This window comes from Gadus macrocephalus, chromosome 8, assembly GCF_031168955.1.
Source record: "Gadus macrocephalus chromosome 8, ASM3116895v1".
Lineage (NCBI taxonomy): Eukaryota > Metazoa > Chordata > Actinopteri > Gadiformes > Gadidae > Gadus > Gadus macrocephalus.
The window spans coordinates 20,846,573-20,871,893 of NC_082389.1; the positions used below are offsets into that span (position 1 = coordinate 20,846,573).

The following is a 25,321-nucleotide window of genomic DNA, read 5'->3' on the forward strand; positions in this document are numbered from 1 at the left end:
GCTCCGTTGATCTTACCCTCTATTGCCATATCTCGGTCCACTGTAGCTGGTTTTTATTTTTGTGACATTATGGTTTTAAGTGCAGTCATAACTCCTGTTCAGTCTTTCTCTGGCAGATGGCCTGAGAGAGCCCTAAATCTACAAAGAAACATTCCCTTTACAACCTAAAACCCCATCCCGTGGCCACTCCTCCCTCAAACATGAAGTGATTGACACATTTACACTCATTGACGCCCAATTGACCACAACAACTCCCTCTGAAGAAAAAAGCCCACATTGATAGGTATCAAAAATCTCCTAGGAATCAGACCCGTTCAGACACAACGCTGAGGGTCTGATTATGGAGCTAATGATTGGAGCTAGTGACTCTCAACGTGTTCCTAATGAGGATGTGAAGCTTGCGCTTATCAACACATTTAATTGAATTTAGAGTTTTACATTGTTGATGATGAAGATGTTGTGACACATGTATACCATGTGTGTAAATAACCCCTTTCACATATATGTTTCAGCCTACATGCACACCAATACACACACTAGTGCACGCATCTGTTCATTCTATTAAACTGAAGAAATAATTCACACAAAAATTATTTAATTAATCCGATTTATCTGAAAAATTGGAAGTACGACAATCAGGCTAATGGTACACTACAATACTCCAACAAGCATATTGTTATAATGCTAGTCTTTAATAATAGATCTGGTTCTGATGATGTATTTGATAATGTCGCTCCTGCCGTTATGTTTTTGTATAAGAGTCGACTAATTCACTGTTAGTCGACTCTTTCTGGCTGCCAGGCACTAATAATGTTTCTCTGGTGTGCATTACAGTTAATTGAAGTGCAGCAACTGTCAGAATAATTAAATGCTGATGTTTTTAACTTGGCAGGAGACGGCTGTCTGTGGACACCAGTGACTGGGGCTTTTCCTTTTTCCTTTTTCCCCCTTTTTATTTTTTTACATTGTATGATTTTCTACTACTTTTTTTAATCCCCAGTCCCTTGGTGCCGACAACGTTCCAGACAAATAATGCAAAAAATGTGACTCTCAGACAGATGTGAGGGAGGGAGGGAGAGTTTCTGTTTGGGTCATTAAGCACATAGTATGCATAGAAAGGACCTCTGCCCTGAATGCACACAGCAAACAAGGGAAACTATTATAGAACTCAATATTTTGTTTACATTTAAAGTTCTAATATGCACACATGTCTCAACATTACCGTAAGCACAACGGTAAGCACAATATCTGCTCCTGTTTAGGGTAAAGCCTCAGTAAGCAGCCTACTAGACTAAGGACACATTTCCCCACATTACTGCGCTGCTAAGGGAGCTGTTGCATTTGTACCCCTGCATATGCCAGCCAGGCAGAGCCCAGAGCTCTACCTCCAGCCTGCCACGTGGTCCTGTGACCCCCTGGCTTCAGCGGGCGAGCCCTGTACCCACTCCGCAGGGCCCCACTCCGCAGGGAGCCACTGGAGGTTCGGCCCCGACGCCTGCTCCAGGGCCGCCCGCAGCTCCCTGAACGCCGTGGTCAGGTCGCCGTTGACAACCACCTTGTCGAACATGTGACTATGTTCGGTTTCCATGTCTTCGGCCGAGACGATCATGTCCTCAAAGTCTTCTTCCTGTGAAGGTGGGACACTGTGAGATGAGGTTGCATCTCGGAGGTTAGATAAGAGTGGATGGGTTAGTGTGTTAGTGCATTGGACATCTTAAGTTATAAAAGGAGGGAAATCAGTGATCACAATTCAAATAGACCAACTGGATATCATTTATTTGCCAGAGACTCGAGAAATGCCTTCCAGCGTTTATCTTATATAAGGGGTCAAATTAATTTGAATGATGTGCTCAATGATGTGAATTATTTCAATCCCATGTTTGGATTAGTATTTTTAATATTTGAACGCATCATATCCTTTTTTTTTGGAAGTCTATTGACCATTGACTTCCGCCATTTTCTCTGTGTCATCCAAAGGTCTGCTCGGTGTGAACGTCTCGCCTGAGAGGCGACAGGCCCAATAAACCCTGGGCTTGGAGACGAGGTATTTGACTTCAGCAGGCCCCTTAGACAACGTGGATTCGAATAATCTGAATGTAACAATGAAGCCTAATATGACCTTCCTGTTCACAATGCTCCCAAGAGCAGCAGACGCTAGCCCTTGTTACAAGCTAGCAGTAGAGCATAATTCTTATGATTTGGACGCATAGCCCTATAAGACACGCTTGATTTCTGTTAAGGGTTTTTGGTTCATGTTGCATGGCCACCGCGGTGCAGTACAGGTGTTTGGCCCAATAGGTTTTTAATAAGGGCCGCCCAGAGGTGAAACAGACAGGTGGACAGACAGATGACAGTAATGATCTGATCTGACTTCCTCTGGGGAAGACACAGGCCCCGTCCCACCTTGAACACACAACACAGACCAAGGGGTTTGAGGTTGTTTTGGTTCAGTGGGAACAGGCTTTCAATCTTTTTTTCATTGATGTCAAAAAGGTTACCTCCTCTGTGCTTTGTGAAACTCTTTAATGAAGTCAGTGATGTACTTTTTAAGATCCACATCTACATGTATCAATACTTCATTTGCATTTGCTCCATGTAAACGTTACATTCGTTGATTCAATCACCCTCTCTCATCAATGTAATGTTACTATTATAGGGATAAATATCTAACATTCACCCCCTCATTCACTCACTCTCCCGCCCCCTCACCCACCCACCTACCTGCTAAAAACCATGGACCCTCGTTTACTGACTCATTCATCTACACACACACACACACACACACACACACACACACACACACACACACACACACACACACACACACACACACACACACACACACACACACACACACACACGCACACACGCACACATTCACACCAAAAGGAATGGACGCTCAGTCACTTACACTCCCACACAACAAAAGGCATTGTCCATCTTATTCACTCACCCTCTCACTCACTTTATCACCCAACTAGTAAAATGGCATGTGCCCTTTTTTGCTCACCACCACACACACACACTAACAGACATGGAGCCTCAATCACCCTCTCAACCTATCACCTACCACGCAGAAGGCAGGGCTCGATACTGACGTATTCCCCCCATGTGTTCCCATACAGTACTCCCCACAGCCTCCCCTCCCCTGACACTGCGGACCACCTTTGGGGTCTTAAACGTCACATGGAAGTTACAAGGTCAGCCATGTGCAAGGTATGCATGTGTGTGTGTGTGTGTGTGTGTGTGTGTGTGTGTGTGTGTGTGTGTGTGTGTGTGTGTGTGTGTGTGTGAGTCTGTGTGTGTTTGAGTTTGTGTTTTGCGTGTTTGTGTGTGGGATCTCATGCTTGTCTGTGCAAGTTACAGGACACAGGACCACCACCTGACCTCAGAGATCACACATGTCCGATGGTATGCAGTCCGGGGGTTTTGTAGAGGGGTGTGTCGTCATGATGATGTGAATGCATGTCCTTCATGTAAACCAAATCTGTGTGTGAGCAGCTCAATGGTTAGAAAGTTATTGGTTCAAACCTTTAGACCTAACCTTTGAGCGCTCTGTGTAGAAAGATGTATGTTGTCCTTTCTGTTCAGGAATCTTGCTATCGCCAAAGACATGCATTTTAGCGCATAGGGTGGCATTTTACAGAGCTTCTGCATGGCATGCTTAGTCTCTTGGAATGCCTAGCACAGCATAGCTTAGTTTACGAGGGTCCGTCGCCCGTTGGTGGGCCTTGCATGTTAAGGTACGTAGCGCGGTGGTCCATATGGAACAGGCTCTTTGATACGCTGTACTACACCAATAGATGGACTCTGAGTGCTAGGCAAGCTGGGGTACTTAGCCCTACACCACTTTCCCCCACCTAAAGGTTTGCTTACTGAGAAGGTTCTGGCCTGCCCTGAGCCCTCCTCGGGTGGGCAGATAAACTTGGCTCTCCTCCGGGTGAAGCGCAGCTCCTCCAGCCGCGGCGGCCTCACAAACACCACGTACGGTCGGAACTCGGACGTGTACACACTCTTTATGGCCTGACATGATAACCACAAAACACACACACACACACACACACACACACACACACACACACACACACACACACACACACACACAAACAAACACACACTGTGAGTACGCCTGTTCTAGTCTCATTGAAGAAATACTAGAAGGAAATACAAGTGGAAAGTACATCATTTAGATACATCTGGTATAAGTAAGTTCTATCTGGTCATCAAGCGACACTTTTATCCAAAGTTGAACTAATTAAGACACAGTTTGTCAAGGATGATGGATCATCTTGCTCAAGAAGGCCAACATATTGTGGACGTTTGGAATCAAACCTGAAACCTTTTTACTTCTAGGCGCCCCAACGCCCCTGTACATGTTGTTTTTGTTATCTAGTTCAATTTATTATCATGTTATACAAGTTATAATTATCACTATTACCTTTGTAATTGTTATTGTCATGAAGCGTGTATTACTGATTACTGTGTGCATAATGTCAGATGTCCGTGTCAATACAGCACTCAGAACTGCATGATGCAGCCTGGGACTCACAGCCGGGTGTAGATTGACCAGGCACATCTTCCCCTCGGCCATCACTTCAGCCACAGAGTCCAGACTGGTCCCATAATAATGGCCCCGGTACATCCCATACTCTATGAACCTACAGAGACACAGAGAGAGTTTCATGTTCCACTATTCACCCATTTACTTCGTGATCCCCAGTGAGACGGGTACATGACCTTCAGGAGCAGGTGGGGGTGAAGGCCTCTGGCTCATCGAAGCCTCCAGGAGAACTGAAGACATGGGGAATCGAAGCCAGGACTTTATCTTGAATTCAATGTTAAGTGACAAAACGGGTACCTATGGTTCAGGATGTCTTCTTCAAACTGGCGCTGTGAGACAAAGTAGTAGTCCACTCCATTTTGTTCTTTTATTCTTGTCATCCGTGATGTATCTGCATGAGAGCGAGAGAGAGAGAGAGAGAGAGAGAGAGAGAGAGAGAGAGAGAGAGAGAGAGAGAGAGAGAGAGAGAGAGAGAGAGAGAGAGAGAGAGAGAGAGAGAGAGAGAGGGAGGGAGAGAGAGGCCAAGAGTAAGGGTATGTGTCAGAGATTATTTGAAAAGAGAGAGAGAGTAAGGGTGTGTGTTAAAGGGTGGGAGAGAGCGAGAGTTGAGAACGGGCAGGAGGTGAAGGGTGAGAGAAAAGGGAAGACAACGAGAGGGAAAGATTGGATGAGATGAGGAGGGCAAACATAGAGAAAGTACTACAGAGAAAGATCGAGGGGATTCGTGTACACAGTTCAGCTACCAAGTAACTAGTAGCCTTGTAGGCTAGACAAGTAGGTAGCATAGTCTACTCTACGTGATACGCAGGTATACGCCGTATACCCACTAGGAACGCTCCAGGATTTCCGTATACCCACTTAAAAATGTGCAAGGATACATATTATTCTTATCCTTGCAGTCCTTTTATTGCAGTTATATATTTCAATATATATATAATATATATTGATCCCACTGTATATCTCCTTGTTATTTTAGATGAGAACCCCTGGCCAACCTTGAGTGTCAGGCTAGGGAATTTAAAAACAGACTTCCTTGGTTAGAGTGGAGGGAAAGAAAGTTTGGTAAATGTCAGCCAACATGCAGTTGGTATACACAATTGAAATTCATAAAGTTAATTACCATGCAAATGAGAGTATAGCTAATTCATGGTAATTTTTAAGGCGCAGTAATTTCAGATTTTTACACAATTCAATGACTGTATGGTATGTTAGATAACAACAGTTAGAGCTATAATTAGAGCAATTGAAAGAGTGGAACATTGGTCTCATTTCACCTCCTTCTCATGCATTGGTTAGCCATGGTTGTAAACAGTTCATTCAATCATTGTAGTAGATTTTGACCTTGTTTAGCAGGTGCTATTGCTACTATAGATACACAAAGGACAACTTGTCATTTTTCTGTTCTATTTGTTAATTGTTAATACTGGTATTTAAACTGACAAGTCTATTCAGCTTTTCCATTGTTGTTGATAATACTTGTACTCTTAAATCCATGCAGCGGGTTGTGGACCCCTGCGTTAGTGAGTGTGGTGCACACCCTCCCAGCGTCTGCTGGAAGCGAATCATCACGGTATACCCACTACAATAAAATAGACTGAACCACTGGGCTAGACATCATTGCAAGGACACAACATTGCATCATGGAAACGCTCTTAACCTCGACCTACATGGTACGGTGACACCGTACTGCTCGGGGTCAGAAACCAGCAGCCTTCGCTGGAGCTCGCTCACACCGACCCCCGGGGGCCCTGTTGGGGTCACACAGCAGAACAGCAGGAGAAGAGTTGATGTGGAGGAGCCATGCTAGCTCAGCGCAAGCTAGCTGTGTTTAGCTAGGTCATATTTTCCTCACGTGGACATCGTGTCCTTCAATCAAAGGGCTGCTGAGGTATTTACCTCCACCAAGATTAGAAGAGAGACAGGAACAGAACAAATAAATGAGGGATGGTTTAGGAACGAGAGAGAGCTGAGAGGGGAAAGCGGCCGATGGTCAAGCAGAGAAAAAGACGAGAGGAGCAGACAGAAAGAGCTCTGATTTATTCCGATTTTATTCAGTATTCTCCAGAATCGATCCTCCTCTTTACGTTCACCATGAGCCTCTCTAAAATGTTTGGCTCTTATATATGAATGAATATGGGGCCCTTGGAGGGTCATTTATCCACAAGACATCTTGCATAGCCGTGCGGTATCAGTGGCACTCCAACATGACGGATGCAATGGATTAAGCACACACAGATTCACATCTTCGCATTGCACTGCAGAGCATATAGTCAAACCGACACAAACATACACACACACACACACACACACACACACACACACACACACACACACACACACACGCGCGCAAACACAAAAAGAAAGAAACACACAAAGGCACACAAGCACACACACACACACACACACACACACACACACACACACACGCACACATACACTGACAGGCACACACACACACACACACACACACACACACACACACACACACACACACACACACACACACACACACACACACACACACACACACACACACACACACACAAACAAAGAAACACAGGCCCACACCCACACACGCTTATACACATGCTATCTGGGGTTTGCCTTTATAGATCAATATCAGTATTACCAACGCGAGCCCTGGCCCCCAGATTGCATCAGACTTAAATGTCCGATGAGAAAAAGATTCCTGACATACCTGCCTTTTCCATCACATGACCTCAATACGAGCACAAACTATCAGGTTTACAGCTCCACCACCCCCTCCTCTTCCTCTTACATCGCTAATGTCTTCCCCAGCCTCCACCAGCCACTAAAAGCGGATAGGGCATCGCTGTGCAACATGGATACTTTCCTATGCTCAGGCCACCTTTTAAACCTTTTTAAACGTTACACAATCTTTAAGGATTTAAAGTGTCTGGCACCGGGGTTTTTCCTGGGGCCACAGCAGTACTAGTCTATTAGTTCATTAAGATATGTCAAAAAAGACCTCTGAAACAGGTAGATAGGGTTAAAGCCTCTGGCCCCTGGACCAAGCCCCTCAGTCTGCTGCTGTTGAAGCCATTCCACCTTCACTTTTCCCCCCACGTCTCCGCGGCTTATGTGCCAATACGCTATCCCGCTCCGCTGATGACCTCTGCTCCATGGGCCTTTACGGCGCACACTAAAACAGAATCCAGAGTTCGGATAAGCTCCAAGTCAATTAAAGCTGACTAAATCTAAATCCCGGCTGCGCCAACAGTTCCAGCTTGCTGATGGAGCTCTTGGCTGACATTATCAGGGGTCCATTTCGCCTGATCCAGCCCTCTACCCCCTCCTCCAAGCATCATTCATCTGCTCCATATCACTGTGTCCTCCCGCCCGTCACGACTCATTGCCCTCCGCGGCGCTCAATCACCAGTGTCTCTCGCAGATCCCTACTTACCGCTCTCGCTCCGCCCTGTTTTTGTTCTTTCCAAAGATTGCCTCCTCTCTTGATCGCAGTTGACTCCTGATTCTATTGTAACATGACCAGGCCTTTACTGTGGAGGCCCGGAGAGCCTCCACAGCCCCTCTGCAGCGGGCTGGAGCTGGGGTGGTCACGCTGCTCTCAGATCAGGAACCATTAAACCATCACTGCCCGTCTACAGTCACTATGGTCTGTCTGTCTTCAGTCACTATGGTCTGTCTGTCTGTCTGTCTGTCTGTCTGTCTGTCTGTCTGTCTGTCTGTCTGTCTGTCTGTCTGTCTGTCTGTCTGTCTGTCTGTCTGTCTGTCTGTCTGTCTGTCTTCAGTCACTATGGTCTGTCTGTCTGTCTGTCTGTCTTCAGTCACTATGGTCTGTCTGTCTGTCTGTCTGTCTGTCTGTCTGTCTGTCTGTCTGTCTGTCTGTCTGTCTGTCTGTCTGTCTGTCTGTCTGTCTGTCTGTCTGTCTGTCTGTCTGTCTGTCTGTCTGTCTGTCTGTCTGTCTGTCCGTCTGTCTGTCTGTCTGTCTTCAGTCACTATGGTCTGTCTGTCTGTCTGTCTTCAGTCACTATGGTCTGTCTGTCTGTCTGTCTGTCTGTCTGTCTGTCTGTCTGTCTGTCTGTCTGTCTGTCTGTCTGTCTGTCTGTCTGTCTTCAGTCACTATGGTCTGTCTGTCTGTCTGTCTGTCTTCAGTCACTATGGTCTGTCTGTCTGTCTGTCTGTCTGTCTGTCTGTCTGTCTGTCTGTCTGTCTGTCTGTCTGTCTGTCTGTCTTCAGTCACTATGGTCTGTCTGTCTGTCTGTCTTCAGTCACTATGGTCTGTCTGTCTGTCTTCAGTCACTATGGTCTGTCTGTCTGTCTGTCTGTCTGTCTGTCTGTCTGTCTGTCTGTCTGTCTGTCTGTCTGTCTGTCTTCAGTCACTATGGTCTGTCTGTCTGTCTGTCTGTCTGTCTGTCTGTCTGTCTTCAGTCACTATGGTCTGTCTGTCTGTCTTCAGTCACTATGGTCTGTCTGTCTGTCTGTCTTCAGTCACTATGGTCTGTCTGTCTGTCTGTGTCTGTCTTACCCACTAGTAGGACCAGGCGCGGCCGGTCATTGGGGCCCCTGCGGTAGGGGACCACCTCCAGGTAGGCGGGGGCCCGGGTGAGGCCCTCCAGCCCAGCGGCCCTCCTCCTCCTGGGGTCTGTCCCGTGACCGCCCCTCCGGCCCAGCCTGAAGCTCCTCCTCTGACCGGCTGGGCGAAGAAGAGGTGATTATTTTATGTTTTATGGCATGTTTTTGTGTGCGTTTGCACATTTGTGTGCATATCATACATGTGTATTTTTGTGTAGACAGAACAGAAAATTTATATTTGCCTTCCCCCAAATCCCCCCTTTGTATCCCATGTCCAATAGCCTTAAAGGCGCCCCTTTAAGTATCGTATACATATATATCAACTATGTTACATGGGTAAGAAACTAAATTATGATGGTGATGTCTCTCTTCAACAATACCATCACAAATAACTGATCTGTCAAACCTAACTTGTATACTTTCGTGTACAAGATAGATTACATTGCTATACAATAACAAGTTTGTGGTTCAAGTTATGTTCCCCTGTTTAATTTAAGATTTGTCCTCCTTGTCAAGACTTGGAGGAATTGCAGCAAAACATTGTACAATTTCTGACATGATGTCAAATTCAAGTTTACACACAAAACCGCCCCTTTAAGTATCGTCAGGCTAACGTCGGCTGCCAATCAATGTGCCGCTTTATCAACTCCAACATCGGCACTATACTCTCGGTAGTGGGAGGAGAGAGAGAGAGAGAGAGAGAGAGAGAGAGAGAGAGAGAGAGAGAGAGAGAGAGAGAGAGAGAGAGAGACTCAGACAGACAGACAGACAGATAGAGACAGACAGAGAGAAAGAGAGAGAGAGAGAGAGAGAGAGAGAGAGAGAGAGAGAGAGAGACTCAGACAGACAGACAGACAGATAGAGACAGACAGAGAGAAAGAGACGTAGACATGCTCAGAGCCTGGAGATTCTGGAGTACTTCTTCAGGCATGGCTTGCACTGCCGTGTGCGAGCGCCACGCTGCAGCGCGTGCCATGCGGTGTGGGGTTGGCAGCGTGACACCAACAGCTCTTTCCTGTTCCTGTTCCTGGGCTGATGTCGACGATGTTTATTGGCAGATTCAGCACTGTTTTTACATTTTCATTGATGTGTGTGCGTGTGTGGACGCACAGTTTGTCTGTTCATCAGATAGTCACTAGTCCTCCCTGTCTGCTGTTCACTATCGAAAGGGTAGTTCGGAAATTTGGACATAGGGCCTGATTCCCAAGTTAGCCTTGGTGTTCTTTATCATTGGAGTCAGTTTTCAACACATTTCATTCTGTCCTTCTAGTTGCAGAGTTTGCTCGTGCTAGGCTAGCACACGGCAACGGGCAATACTAGCCTGCTAATATAACAGTGTTACCCACTCCAAAGTACACCCACGGCAAATCAACTCTAACGCCAGACGGTCGATGTCAATGTCTGGTGTTCACTATCAAGGGCCTTAAGGTGAAACGACGGTCTGGTGTTCACTATCGAGGGCCCCGCTTAAGGTGAACTTACGGTCTGATGTTCACTATCGAGGGCCTTAAGGTGAAACGACGGTCTGGTGTTCACTATCGAGAGCCTTAAGGTGAAACGACGGTCTGGTGTTCACTATCAAGGGCCTTAAGGTGAAACGACAGTCTGGTGTTCACTATCGAGGGCCCCGCTTAAGGTGAAACGACGGTCTGGTGTTCACTATCAAGGGCCTTAAGGTGAAACAACGGTCTGGTGTTCACTATCGAGAGCCTTAAGGTGAAACGACGGTCTGGTGTTCACTATCGAGGGCCCCGCTTAAGGTGAACTGACGGTCTGATGTTCACTATCGAGGGCCTTAAGGTGAAACGACGGTCTGGTGTTCACTATCGAGAGCCTTAAGGTGAAACGACGGTCTGGTGTTCACTATCAAGGGCCTTAAGGTGAAACGACAGTCTGGTGTTCACTATCGAGGGCCCCGCTTAAGGTGAAACGACGGTCTGGTGTTCACTATCAAGGGCCTTAAGGTGAAACAACGGTCTGGTGTTCACTATCGAGGGCCTTAAGGTGAAACGACAGTCTGGTGTTCACTATCGAGGGCCTTAAGATGAATTTACTGTCTAGTGTACACTGTCAAGGGCCACGCTTAAGACAAATCTACCGTGCAATCGCAGAGCAGGGGAAGGAAAATATAAGAGCCACATTATGGCTATCCTATTGACTCAATAAACCCAATGTTTTGATCCAAAGGAACATTTATAAAACAGGTCATTCATGAGCTCATTGACCTACAGGTAGACAATCCCAGAGACGCTCAGCTGGGAGTAGAACCCTCTCCCTGCTCCACTCTCCCGCCTCCTTTCGGTTACTCTCCTGTTCCTACCTCGTTATAACCTCACTGACTTGCATCTATACATTTGCTTCTATTTGTTGTTGCATGCCTATGGATACACGGCACCTATTGTTGCGATCAATACCTGTTCTATGAGAACAAAGGCCTAGCCCGGCTGGGCTGTTGGGTCAGATAACATCCACATTGTTGTTTCATGGAACAAATTAATAAGAATCTGCTGTTCACCTTGCCTGTGTTCTGCAGTGCCAAATTGTGTTTCCGCATCTAGCTGAATGTGGTTTATTCCACATATTTATTGTACAAACAAACATGATTGTCTGTGTGTGTCCATGTTTGGACACACACAGACAGAGAGACAAACACACACACACACACACACACACACACACACACACACACACACACACACACACACACACACACACACACACACACACACACACACAAAAGGACACAGAGAGAAAAACAGGGACACACACACACACAAACACACTACCACTGTGTCCAAGACATGAGATCAGTGGAAGGAAAGAAAATGTCATTAATTTGTGTTTTGTAGTGCGGCCTGAAGCCACACAGAACGACAGCTGAATCAGATGACCTGTGTTTATATCAAACACAGGTTGGCTTTTCTTTCCGCTCCATTTGCATGTCAGTAAATACTTTCAAGGCAAAGCATGGTTCCAGTGGAGTATTACACATCTTACCAACACGGACTCCTGATATCGCCCCATAGTCCACATCCTCTTTAACTGAAAACCAGAAGAAACACAAAGATAAGGCCTTCAATGAAGTAAATTATGTCGAAAAACAATTAAATAAATAGGCTGGCTTTAAAAACAAGCCCCCCCATCAAAAAAACATTAGAAAGATGTTATTTGGAAAATATCCTCAGTGCAGCCACTTGAAACATAAATGTAATCTTTGAAACTTATATATATAAATATATAAATATAAATATATATATATATATTTATAATATATATATACAACGATATGGCAGTGCACGCCGCCAGTACCTTCGTCGTCTTCTGCGCAGCATGTGGAGGGAAAAAGACAAGTCAGAAGAACAGCTGGGCCACAGCAGTGGGCTGGCCTCGACTACAACCCCTGACCCCTCATCTTTGACCCCAGACCCCAGCGGCCGCCGCCCCCTGATGTGTTTATTCTACGGTGTTAAACGGTTGGCTGGTAACTGTCTGCAGGTGCAGCGGTGGGAGAGGTGTTTACGGCTGACCTGGAGGCTGGAGGCACCCGGACGGGAACAGGGCCTGGGGCTGCTGCAACGCCAGCCTCCTGGAGAGGAGAACCAACACATCAGATACACAACGCCAGCCACCTGAAGAGGAGAACCAACACATCAGATTCACAACACCAGCCTTCTGGAGAGGAGAACCAACACATCAGATACACAACGCCAGCCTCCTGGAGAGGAGAACCAACACATCAGATAAACAACGCCAGCCTCCTGGAGAGGAGAACCAACACATCAGATACACAACGCCAGCCTCCTGGAGAGGAGAAACAACACATCAGACATAATGACATCATGGCATTTACATTTACATTTAGTACATTTAGGGCATTTAGTAAATGCTTTTATCTAAAGCGACTTACAATGAGTGCATTTGTCAGAAGAAGGTGAAACAACAAATATCGCTGTGGGTACAGAAAGGATGTTCATAGAACCTAATGCCAAGTGCTAACAATCACTAGGTTACCACATTACCTGTATACAACAAAGATAGATAGAATAAGACGCTACACAACTAAGTACGACATACAACAAGTTTGTACATTAAATGCATGGACGTACAACATACAATAAGTGCAAACATTAAAGGGGACATATTATGAAAACAACACTTTTCCTGGAATTTGGGGTGTTGTTTTGGGTGTCTGGTGCTCCCACAAGCATTCAAACTTTGAAAAAAGTCTGTACATGATTTTCTGAGTGAGCATTCCTGAAAGTACCCCACCTACAGTTACCAAACGAGCGAGTCAGTTTCGGCGCCCTCTCCTACACAGGAAGGGGGCACAGTTGAATATTACCTCCCACTTCCCCACTCCCCTCCAATCAGAGCATAGGTAAGATTTTGTGGACCAGCGGACAAGCAGCTCAGCTCCTGGAACTCGGCGGCAGCCCGGCAGCTCAGCTCCGGGAGTACAATCCCTTTTCTGCCGGACTGATGCCGAGCTCCCCCCGCCGGAGTTGCCGGACTGCCGCAGATGCTTCGGCGGCCGTCTGGAGGAGGATACATGGAGGAGAAAGGGACTGTACTCCCGGAGCTGAGCTGCCGGACTACTGCCGAGCTACCCCCGCCGGACAGCCGCCGAAACTTCGGTGGCAGTTCTGCTCCCGGAGTACACCCGCTGCAGCAGCCGGAAAGCTTTGGCGGCAGTGCAGCTCCCGGAGTACACCGCCGGAGCTGCCGGACTGCCACCAAAGCTTCGGCGGCGGCCGGGCGGCTTCGGCGGCGGCCGGACTGCCACCGAAGCTTCGGCAGCTGTCCGGCCGCTTCGGCACGGAGAGCTCGGCGGCAGTCCGGCAGCTCAGCTCCCGGAGTACAATCCCTTTCTCCTCCATGCCGCGGTTCATGGACTTTAGAGAGTCAAGGCCAAAGTTCCTTTCCCCCAATTCTTCTCCACCATGGCTGAGATATGCCCCGCTACGAGTCTTTCCTTGTTGTGGAAGTACCAGAGACGTCGGACGCAGTCTTTATGATTCATAATATCATCTGAGGCACACATAGCTTTTGGCCATGATATCATTGGTCAATGGGCAGCAGCTCATTTGCATTAAAGCTACAGACACCAGAAACATCGATTCTGAAGGGACTGAAACGGAGGGGAATAGCGGTAGGCGAGTAGCAAACAGCTTCAAAAACATGTTTTCTGGAACTCAAATATTTTGTTTACTTGTTGGGAAAACACCACAATATGTCTCCTTTAAGTGCCAGGATGTGCAACAAACAATAATTGCAAAGGAGGGATGGGACGGGTGGCTATGTAGAGCCTAGGTGAACTCCAAGCAGGTTAGTCTTGAGTTGTTTGTGGAAGCTGGTGAGGAACTCTGCAGTCCAGACATCGGCAAGGAACTCATTCCACCATCATGATAGAACAACGTCTCTTCTTTATTGGTCATACTTCTATTTCTAAAGCACTTTTCGGAGTGGTCGACATCAAGACATAAAAACAGGAACGATATCATTTGAAGAAAATATATTATAATACATTTATATTTCAGTTTCTCTCATCTTCCCAATGGTCTGAAGTTTTAAACCAATCAAAAAACAAGGGGAAAAGCAATTTGTGAACTGGCCTTTGGTGGAGCTGTTCTGAGGGAATAAGCCCCGCCCAGGAGTCGTGGTCTCCGTGGTGACGGGCCTGCCACCAGGTGTCGTCCTCCTTGCTGAGCACCTGCAGGACGTCGCCCCTCCTGAAGGTCAGCGCCACCTCTCTACACGGGACGCACGGGTCCTTCTCTGGGTCGTAGTCCAGCAGAGCCCTCACAAACAACTCCAGAAACAGGAGATAAGAGGAGGCTTCATACTCGGCATGGGGGGATTCACATCAAAAACTTTTAAAGATAATTAACACATGGCTTAAACCATAAAGATATTGAGCCAATAAAAAACTAACAACAAGAACATGACAATTAAAGGAATTGATATTCTAAATATTTGGGCATATTCTTGTTTTAAATGTGTTTCCTTTAAGTATCTTTTTTATAGTGCTGTTATTTTGCTGGGACACCCACGTTCCCTATCCTGGACGAATAAAGCCCTCCATTTCAGGCATTTAATCAGAACAGATTTCATCAAGACCAAAACATACAACATCCTGTTAGACCAGTACCTCATGCTTCCTATTGGCCGCCTGCTCGGTGTGGACGTCAGCAGGAATCACTTTGAGTTTTACCTCCCGCTGAGAACTCGCCTGAAACAAGACATGCACTGGTTAGCTAAGTCAAAAAGGGCAGACAAGACCCACCCACACACACCTATTCTACACCTATTTGACATAGAGAGAGAGAAGAGAAGAGAAGAGAAGAGAAGAGAAGAGAAGAGAAGAGAAGAGAAGAGAAGAAAAGAAAAAGAGAAGAGAAAGAGAGAGAGACGGAGACAGAGACAGAGAGAGAAAAGAGAAAGTAGAAGAGACAGAGACAGACAGAGAATGAGACAGAGAGAGAGAGACAGAGAGAGAGAGTGAGACACACACACACACACACACCTATTATACACCTATTCGACAGAGAGAGAGGAGAAGAGACGAGAAGAAAAAGAGAAGGGAAAGAGAGAGAGAGCCAGAGAGAGAGAAGAGAAAGAAAAAGAGACAGAGCGAGAGAGACAGAGAGAGAGACAGAGAGAGGGAGAGGGACGGAGAGAGAGAGTGAGAGAAGAGAAAGAAAAAGGGACAGAGACAGTGAGAGAGAGAGACAGAGAGAGAGAGAGAGCTAATACTAACAAGGAGAGGGAGGATCTCCTGTGGCGTCTTGTGATCCAGCGAGACTCCGTTCACCTCTCTCAGCTCGTCTCCTTGGTGGATTAGCCCTAAGAAAAACATTCCCCAGGCAACTCTCTATCAGGGCTACGGAGCCGATGGCTACCACAATGTGGATCATGCTACAGAGCTGATTGGACTAGACAGACGCTGATAGGGAGCTGGGCCGCAGCCTGCACTGAGGTCTGTACCGCTCTTGTCCGCCGCGCCGCCCTTCAGGATCCTGGCCACGAGGATGGCCCCGGTGGAGCAGTCCCGCCTGATGGTGGCTCCCTGGAGGGGGCCGGAGAGGGGGAGTGTAGGGGGGATGGGGGGGATGTTGGGGGGGTGACACAGAGGTGTTGAATGAACGGACAGGCCAATGATGAAGATCAAAAAGAGGAGACCGAGGCAGGAAGTAATGGTTAGGAGATATAAAGAAGACGAAAGAGAGAGAGAGAGAGAGAGAGAGAGAGAGAGAGAGAGAGAGAGAGAGAGAGAGAGAGAGAGAGAGAGAGAGAGAGATGTCTGCACACTGCGGTGTATTTGATTAAAGGCAGAGGCCGACTCAGTGTATAATATAAAGCCATTTCGCTAAAAACCTACAAAGTCATTTGTATCATTGACTCTGCATTTTTTTCCTTCCCCCCCTTCATGCATTTAACAAACGAATGGCAGAAGATCTAAATCAGCATCATGCTCAGCAGATGTTGTTGATGTGGAGCACGTCCAATGGAAAGAGTGTCGTCTTGTGTAGTAGTAAGAGCTACAATCAGCTCCACCACGGGCGGGGCCCCTGTTGTCTGGAAAATGGACACACATTGGACCAATCTGGGGCCATGTCAGCGAGGGGTCAGGCCCCCTCCCTCCTCGCAAGGGCTCGGGGATCAATACAAACGGTATGTTTTCTATTATTGGCTCTGCGAAAAAGAAATTACCAAAGAAAGAAGCTTCCCCAAGTCAACCATAGACACACACGGCGTATGGCTTACGCACACACAAACACATGCGCACACGCGAGGACACACGCACACACACACACATGTGGAGGGCGCTGGGTCGAAGTTCACTCAGACACACACAGACAGAAACACACACACTCACACACACAGACAAACACACACACACACTACAACTCAATAAACATGCGTAATTTGAAAAATGAGCGTCAGAAATTCAGATCAATAAAAAGTCACAAGGCATTGGTGTCCTTTGGAAAGCAGATCCTGATTGTCACTCAGGAGACCTCCTTCCTTCCATCAATCTGTGATTGATAATAGGTGATTCTGTCCTGGCTGTGCCTTCACTCTGCAGTGATTCTGTCCTGGCTGTGCCTTCACTCTGCAGTGATTCTGTCCTGGCTGTGCCTTCACTCTGCAGTGATTCTGTCCTGGCTGTGCCTTCACTCTGCAGTGATTCTGTCCTGGCTGTGCCTTCACTCTGCAGTGATTCTGTCCTGGCTGTGCCTTCACTCTGCAGTGATTCTGTCCTGGCGATGCCATCACTCGTGCGTCCTAGCGGTCTTGCCGCTTGACAACATGACAGTGGGAGTTTGTATGGATGAGGGCTGGTTTCAGCAGCCTCACCTGGCCCAGTCTGAATGGACTCTGGGGCTGGCTAAGGCTGCTCACCTGTTGCTCATTGGAGTCAGGAGAGACTCAGGAGAGATCTCCTGCATGGCAACAAGATGCCCCATGTCATTTATCATTATCAGCAAACCTTTACAATAAACCTCTTTCAACACCACTGCCCTGCGTCCTTTTCTTTGGAGGAGCCCAATGAAATTCAAGAGGTGAAGTGTAGCATGCACATTGCTACAATGACTTCAATAGCATGTCAGTTTCCTCAACAGTCAAACATGATGTAAGATATTTTAATGCTCAACCAATCGGGAGCATTGGAGTGCTCTGTGATGCTCTTTCATGCAGTCTGCTGTGTGGAAGCCTGTGCATGGCTCTGCCTGCTCGCTATACCAACGTCTTTACTTGTTATGCACATCTTACCCAAAGTCAAAAACCAAACTAGAGCTGGGCCTTATCTGAGAACATGGTATATGGTTGGCTTCACTCGCAATGGTCTCTTCTAAAATGCTTTCCTTGGTGGAGCTGGAGGAAATGAAATCGAAAGTTGAATGAGGCAGTCGTTGTGGAGTCGTCAGTACAGTCAGGGAAAAAATGGCATGTTCAGGGGTGAGGTATCAAAACAAACCAAGGAGAAAGCAACATGCAGAGTGGCATATAAGAGTCACGCTAGATTGAGCTCGAGACGAAGAAAAAGTTGATCTCCCCAAAGAACATTTCCTAAGTACTTAGTGTAACTGCTCATCACCCCTCCCGACTCATGTCCACTGACCAGTGGCTCTGCACTCTTCACCAGACTGACGATCTTGACCGAGTCGTCGCTCTCTTCCAGAATGTTCTCGGGTAGCGGTGGCAGTTGGGGTTCAAACTGATGCTGGGCCACAGCATCGTGCACCCACAGGAGGCTCTGGGGGGGCCGGGGACAGGTTGGGGGGAGACCGACAGGAGGGTGGGACACAGGAAAAACTAATTATTTAATCCTTTGATGTCTGTCCCTTGCTGAAATAAATCCCTGACTCTACTCTTTATTCTTAAAGAACAGTTTCATCCTGGGTCATTCCTCTCAACTGTTTCATGAATGAGTGCTACTGCTGCAGAGGGCTAGGCTGAGGTCATAGTTATCATTGGCTGCTGTGGAGCCCTGAGGTGTTTGAAGCAGAGCAGTAGGCCACACTCATGCGGTTGTAAGTCCCCACCAGCACTGGGCAGACCAGTGTCCCTCCTCTAACGGGAATGTCTTGTGCGCTACGGACTGAAGGCCAGAAAGATCTGCTCATCAAGTCTAAGGCCAACAATCAGCACATCCGTCTGTCAGTAGGTCTCGTTGAGACCCCCGTGCCCGTCAGCGTTGGAGCCTGCCAACCCATGAGCAAGGCGTTTCTGGTGCCTCTCAGGGCTTTTTCAAGACCACAAACAATCAGTAACAGGATATGATATGCCCCGGTGTCTGTTGCGAGTGTGTGTGCGTGTGTTTACGCGTTTGTGTGTATGCGTGTGTGTGTGTGTGTGTGTGTATGTGAGCTTCTGAATGCAGGCCAGGAACTAACAGGTCGTTAAGTTCTGTTTAAACAAACCTGTCGGCTTGCACTTGGCCACCTTCAGGTCCTCTTTAGGGACAAGCCTGGTGCATTACGGCCTATTGAAAAACAATGGTGTATGTGTGCCTGTGTGTGTTTGTATGAGTGCGTGTGCTTGTCTCTGTATGTCTGTGAACTCTGTATGTTTGTGTGTGATTGCATGTGTGTGTGATTGTGTATGTGAGTGGGTGTGTGTGTGTCTCTGCAAGTGTGTGTATGTGTGTGTGTTCGTGTGTGTGTGACGTGGTATGCATGCCACAGTGTGAGGTGTGAGTTAGTGAATGTGTAGATGTGCACTGGCCTGTGTGTGTGTGTGTGTGTGTGTGTGTGTGTGTGTGTGTGTGTGTGTGTGTGTGTGTGTGTGTGTGTGTGTGTGTGTGTCTGTGTGTGTGTTTGTGTTTGTGTGTTGTGGCATCCCGCCACGTGGTCCTCGGCCTGGACGGGCCCGGGGTACCGTGGAGGACGGGGTGTACCACCCCCACCCACCAGCTGGCGATGGAGAGCAGCCCTTTCGGCACCCCAATCAGGGTGATTGGGGGACACCTGGCCGAAAGCACGGGAGCCATTTTAAAAGGAGGCACAGCACAGCACAGCACGGGTCGGGAGCAGGAAGGAAGGGCTCGTGGCAAGGAGAGAGCCTAGAGGCCCACGGAGGCCCTAGAGGCCCACGGAGGCCCTAGAGACCGCGACTCCTTCTTTGATTTGATTGTTTCATGTTGATGGTTAAATAAATGCCTGCCATGGCTAAAAACCCTACGCCAAGCGAGTTTTGTCAGTGGATTCCGGCTCAACCGAGCACCGGGGTACCACAGTGTATCTGTGTGTTTGTATGGTGTATGTGACTTTGTGTGATCCTCTAAATGAGAGCTTGGGTTAGAGAACATTACCCAGAGGGTGGTTTGCAACATGCTGGTGGGGCTAATATGTGTCAACAGGCCATGACCCAGGGACCAATGAGGGGGTTGAATACATTCCTCAAGACTCTAATATGTCTATATTAGAGTCTGCAGGGAGATTCTATAAAGCAGAATCCTAAAATCACATGAATTTCCTGTGTGAGTGTGTAGTGTGAATGTTGGTGGGTATGTCACCTTTGGATGAAGAGAGTGGTTATAATACAGCCTTACTACTCACCTTGAAGTGAGGCTCACAGAGAAGGGACAGTAGCTCCTCCCCCTGGACTGTGGAGTAATTTGACAACTCATCTACAAGCTGGAGGGAAAGAGGGCAAAAATTATTTATGACATTTCAGTCAGTGAGTTTGAGTTTGCTTTAGATCTTTCGTATTTATACTCACTGCATCAACCTCCAAAAAAAGAAAGAAAGAGAAAGAATGAAAGAAAGAAAGAAAGAAAACAGTCTGATTTCTAATTCCCATCCACCGCAGTCACCGTTTGCATTTTTTAGGGGGTAGAACACAGGATTCCCTTAAAACAATGTAACCGTGGCAACAATGGTGGTACTTTCGATCGAGAGAGAGAGAGAGAGAGAGAGAGAGAGAAACCGCCGCTGCCATTGTCGTGTTGTCTGTCGTATTAGTGTAACAGACTTCTACTGCTTCAAGATGTCCCGGCCGCTCTCCAGCGAACACAATGCATGAAGGTCATTAGTTTCCACTGTGCGCAAACAGAAGCATCGCTGAGGGAAAACAGATCTGTGCAGCCCCCACGCACCCCTCCACTAGCACAACACCACCATCAACCAGCCCAACCACCCACTCTGCCTCCCTCCCCTCCAAAAGGCCTGAGTGATTCAAGCCAGGGGGAGAGAGAGAAGGGGGGGGGGGGAGAGAGAGGCTGTGGAGAATGAATCAGGATCAGTACCAGAAGCATGACGTATGAAGATAGAGGGGATGAGATGGGAAGGGTTGTATTTTGTGTTGGGGGGACAGACAGTGTAGTTAGGAATGAAGAGAGAGGAGAGGGGACAGGGGACAGGGAATACATAGCTAGAGACCAGGTGAAAAGTATGTTTATTGGGGAAAAGACGTTAAGGGTAGCTCTTAGGTTTTCTGTTTTCTTCTGAAGAACACTGAATGCTTGTTGGAAAAGTAAATGAAATCAAAGCTGTGAGTGCGAGGAGCAGTGAGGAGCCTAGCAGTAGTTTTGGATCATTGTAGTGGGAGTACTCAGCGTCACTTCATCTTACATCCAGACTGAATATTTCTCCTCCAACCTGAAATATTAGCCAATGCATGAAATCCTTTTAACAGCTGAACAGCTCAACAGTGCCCTGGATAACCTAAAAGAGACCAAAAGTACACTAAATAAGCAAAAAGTACACTGATATTAAAGATGACCTCTTCTCTTTCACAGATCAAAACATAACATGTTTGAATCTAACATGCATTCCATAAGCTTTGAGCCATTAGGTCGTTTAGTACAGGATACATCGTCATAATGCTAGTTGTATTAGGTCATTGTGGAATACTACTTACGCTGCTACTATAGGACTGCTATGGACTTGTACGATGATCCTGTAGTATTACAAGGTACCTACGTTGGGCACCAGCGTGGAGGCCTGGTCACGGGCTGGGATAGGACCACGCTTCTCGAAGCGTTTCAGACGCTCGTGGATCTGTGGTAATGACAAGGTTATGAAGAGGTCACCACGATGTCCCATCGAGGTTCCACTGCGGACCACTGTGATCTATATGCTCCACTTCTGTAGATGGATTTGAACTCTGTCTGTGTGCTTCTTCTCTATCAGAGGGCATTGTGACTGCTAATTACACTACTACGCTGACTAATAAACCACCTGCTACTAAAGCTATTATATTACTATTTACAATTACCAAAACTACAACTGAAATTATAAGACTGCTAATGCTACTCCAGCTACTGCAAACACCTACTACTAATAATTTGACTTCACCTCATCATAATCATCCTCATTATCAATCTCACCATCATCATCATTATCAACATCACCATCATCATCATAAATCGGACACATTTTCAGGAAAATATGGAATAAATGTTTCTAAATCATGTAGTAGGACAAGAAAGGGTCCATCGTGGTAACACCTTCTGTTCTGCATTCAGTTCCTCCAACCATCTGTGTTTAGAACAAGATGGCTGCTCGGTGAATGATAGGCCCAGAACTACCTTGAAGAGAAGATGTAGTTTCTTCTCCATCAACATGCTGTGGAGGAACCGATAGTCCTCCTGTCTGTCTGCATGTGCCTCTGTTCCGGACATCACTGATGACAGCAGACTGCATACGCCTGGAGAACAGACACACACACACACACACACACACACACACACACACACACACACACACACACAGACAGACAGACAGACAGACAGACAGACAGACAGACAGACAGACGCGCACACACACGCACACACACGCGCACACACACACACACACACACACACACACACACACACACACACGGCAGGGAGTAGTCCACCTGTCTCTGTGTATTAATGATGGGAGGAGTGGTCTGGAGACGACAAAACGAGGGTAGGAACACGTCTGAGGGGTAATAGTCAAAGTCAGGGTGTGGCAAACGTTGGGGTGGGGGGGGGCTTTTATGTGTTTAGAACAAGATTGCTGCTCGGTGAATGATAGGCCCAGAACTACCTTGAAGAGACAGACAGACAGACAGACAGACAGACAGACAGACAGACAGACAGACAGACAGACAGACAGACAGACAGACAGACAGACAGACAGACAGACAGACAGACAGACAGACAGACAGACAGACAGACAGACAGACAGACAGACAGACAGACAGACAGACAGACAGACAGACAGACAGACAGACAGACAGACAGACAGACAGACAGACAGACAGACAGACAGACAGACAGACAGACAGACAGACAGACAGACAGACAGACAGACAGACAGACAGACAGACAGACAGACAGACAGACAGACAGACAGACAGACAGACAGACAGACAGACAGACAGACAGACAGACAGACAGACAGACAGACAGACAGACAGACAGACAGACAGACAGACAGACAGACAGACAGACAGACAGACAGACAGACAGACAGACAGACAGACAGACAGACAGACAGACAGACAGACAGACAGACAGACAGACAGACAGACAGACAGACAGACAGACAGACAGACAGACAGACAGACAGACAGACAGACAGACAGACAGACAGACAGACAGACAGACAGACAGACAGACAGACAGACAGACAGACAGACAGACAGACAGACAGACAGACAGACAGACAGACAGACAGACAGACAGACAGACAGACAGACAGACAGACAGACAGACAGACAGACAGACAGACAGACAGACAGACAGACAGACAGACAGACAGACAGACAGACAGACAGACAGACAGACAGACAGACAGACAGACAGACAGACAGACAGACAGACAGACAGACAGACAGACAGACAGACAGACAGACAGACAGACAGACAGACAGACAGACAGACAGACAGACAGACAGACAGACAGACAGACAGACAGACAGACAGACAGACAGACAGACAGACAGACAGACAGACAGACAGACAGACAGACAGACAGACAGACAGACAGACAGACAGACAGACAGACAGACAGACAGACAGACAGACAGACAGACAGACAGACAGACAGACAGACAGACAGACAGACAGACAGACAGACAGACAGACAGACAGACAGACAGACAGACAGACAGACAGACAGACAGACAGACAGACAGACAGACAGACAGACAGACAGACAGACAGACAGACAGACAGACAGACAGACAGACGCACACGGCAGGGAGTAGTCCACCTGTCTCTGTGTATTAATGATGGGAGGAGTGGTCTGGAGACGACAAAACGAGGGTAGGAACATGTCTGAGGGGTAATAGTCAAAGTCAGGGTGTGGCAAACGTTGGGGTGGGGGGGGGGCTTTTATGAATGTTCAATGTGCAACCTGGAGTATAGCTGTAATCTCTAAACTCTAATCAACATGGTCAGAGGGGGCAGGTAGCAAAGCCAATCTCATGTTGCCTTGCCAGAACGTGCCACAGAATGCACATACCTCTGTGTTCGGTTCGACTAAGCATTCTCACACTGGAAAAGAAATTTGATGACATTAAAATAAAGCAATAATACTAATAGGGTTACTTTGTAAAAATTGTGCGCCCTATTGATGCGTAATATAGCAATGATAGAGGCCTCTGCATGTCGTATATTTTTAAGAGTTAGTCTTTTGTGGAAATACTGCCCCCTGTTGGCGACAGATGCAAAGGTGTAGAACCATTAAATAAGTCATTAGGATGACATTACAATTTTTTCCTTTCATGGAGAGAAAATTTAAAACCTACACAGTAAGGGCCTTTCTTTTGACAGCCACATATGTAATGATAAGCTCCACAAGAAATTATACAAAAAAGTTGGGAACACAGATGACGATTATTTAATGGTTTAATTCTAATTCAATCAACGCCCGATATAAATGGGATTCAACTAGTCGAAAGAACGGTATTAGTTTACAAACCATGATTCCTTGTTATGAAAAACGTAGTGATCTTTGAATGCAATTATTATTAAATATCTACAGAAAGAACAGGCCTAGAACCTTGTCTATATTATTAATTAATGCAAACTAATATACTTTAACCAGTGGAGATTTCTGCTCATCTCAACAGCAACAACCACAATAACAATGACATTCTAGTGAACAAAGTTTTTTATCAAGAGAATAACAGTTGAAGAAGATGGAAATGTACCTGAGGTATTACACCGCCTTCTGGTTGGCCATTATTCTTCAATCAACCAAAGATTTATTTAATTTACTATCCAGTATCCACTGTAAAAGGTTAGGCAGAGTGATAGCATTGCTTGATGAGTCAGATGGTAGAGGCAACTGGCCGATACGGGAAATGTGTGTCAGCTCTGACCTAGTTGAGGCACAAGGACAATCAATGCAATCATTATTGGACATATCCCAGTGGTACTCACTTTGTAAATGAGGAAAATATTCATGGGAAGTTTACATAACATAGCCTATATAATTCCAGGTAGACGGCTCCTAAGTGAACAAAAAGTGTTCAGGCAGTTTAATGAATAGTTTTAGTGTGTTCTTCAGAAGACAATTTACAGGTAAGGATTAATGGATGGATGGATGGATGGTTGTTGTAGTTGTTGTTCTTCTTGTTCTTCTTCCTCTTTTCTTATTACAACTTGTGGCAACCCGTCTCTGGCATAGCGCTCCTGGAGGCCCAGGGGGCAGGTTGTGGAGGCAGTGTACCACAGATTTTCAACAGATGCGCCAGTAAGAGCATTGGTGCCAATCATTG

At 46.8% G+C, this 25,321-nt stretch overlaps 1 protein-coding gene across 3 annotated transcripts; it reads right to left on the bottom strand.

Moving 5' to 3' along the window:
* Nucleotides 1–590: 590 nt before the first annotated feature.
* LOC132463585 (MAGUK p55 subfamily member 7-like) lies at nucleotides 591–25,269 on the bottom strand. Of its 3 annotated transcripts, XM_060059858.1 has the most exons (20): nucleotides 25,123–25,269; nucleotides 24,752–24,922; nucleotides 24,061–24,092; nucleotides 22,155–22,273; nucleotides 21,547–21,624; nucleotides 20,182–20,259; nucleotides 18,243–18,377; nucleotides 16,103–16,184; nucleotides 15,876–15,961; nucleotides 15,267–15,347; nucleotides 14,731–14,927; nucleotides 12,646–12,704; nucleotides 12,428–12,439; nucleotides 12,116–12,160; nucleotides 9,072–9,239; nucleotides 6,229–6,309; nucleotides 4,859–4,952; nucleotides 4,550–4,658; nucleotides 3,877–4,023; nucleotides 591–1,627 (listed from the first exon to the last, which is right to left on the bottom strand). In XM_060059858.1, exons 3-20 carry the CDS (start codon nucleotides 24,083–24,085, stop codon nucleotides 1,382–1,384), a joined length of 1,842 nt encoding a protein of 613 aa, XP_059915841.1. In that variant the 5' UTR covers nucleotides 24,086–24,092; nucleotides 24,752–24,922; nucleotides 25,123–25,269; the 3' UTR covers nucleotides 591–1,381. The 3 variants fall into 3 exon arrangements, with proteins under 3 accessions (XP_059915841.1, XP_059915842.1, XP_059915843.1); XM_060059859.1 differs by lacking the exon at nucleotides 12,428–12,439; XM_060059860.1 differs by lacking the exons at nucleotides 24,061–24,092; nucleotides 24,752–24,922; nucleotides 25,123–25,269 and having other exon boundaries at nucleotides 22,155–22,585.
* Between the last annotated feature and the right edge of the window lie 52 nt (nucleotides 25,270–25,321).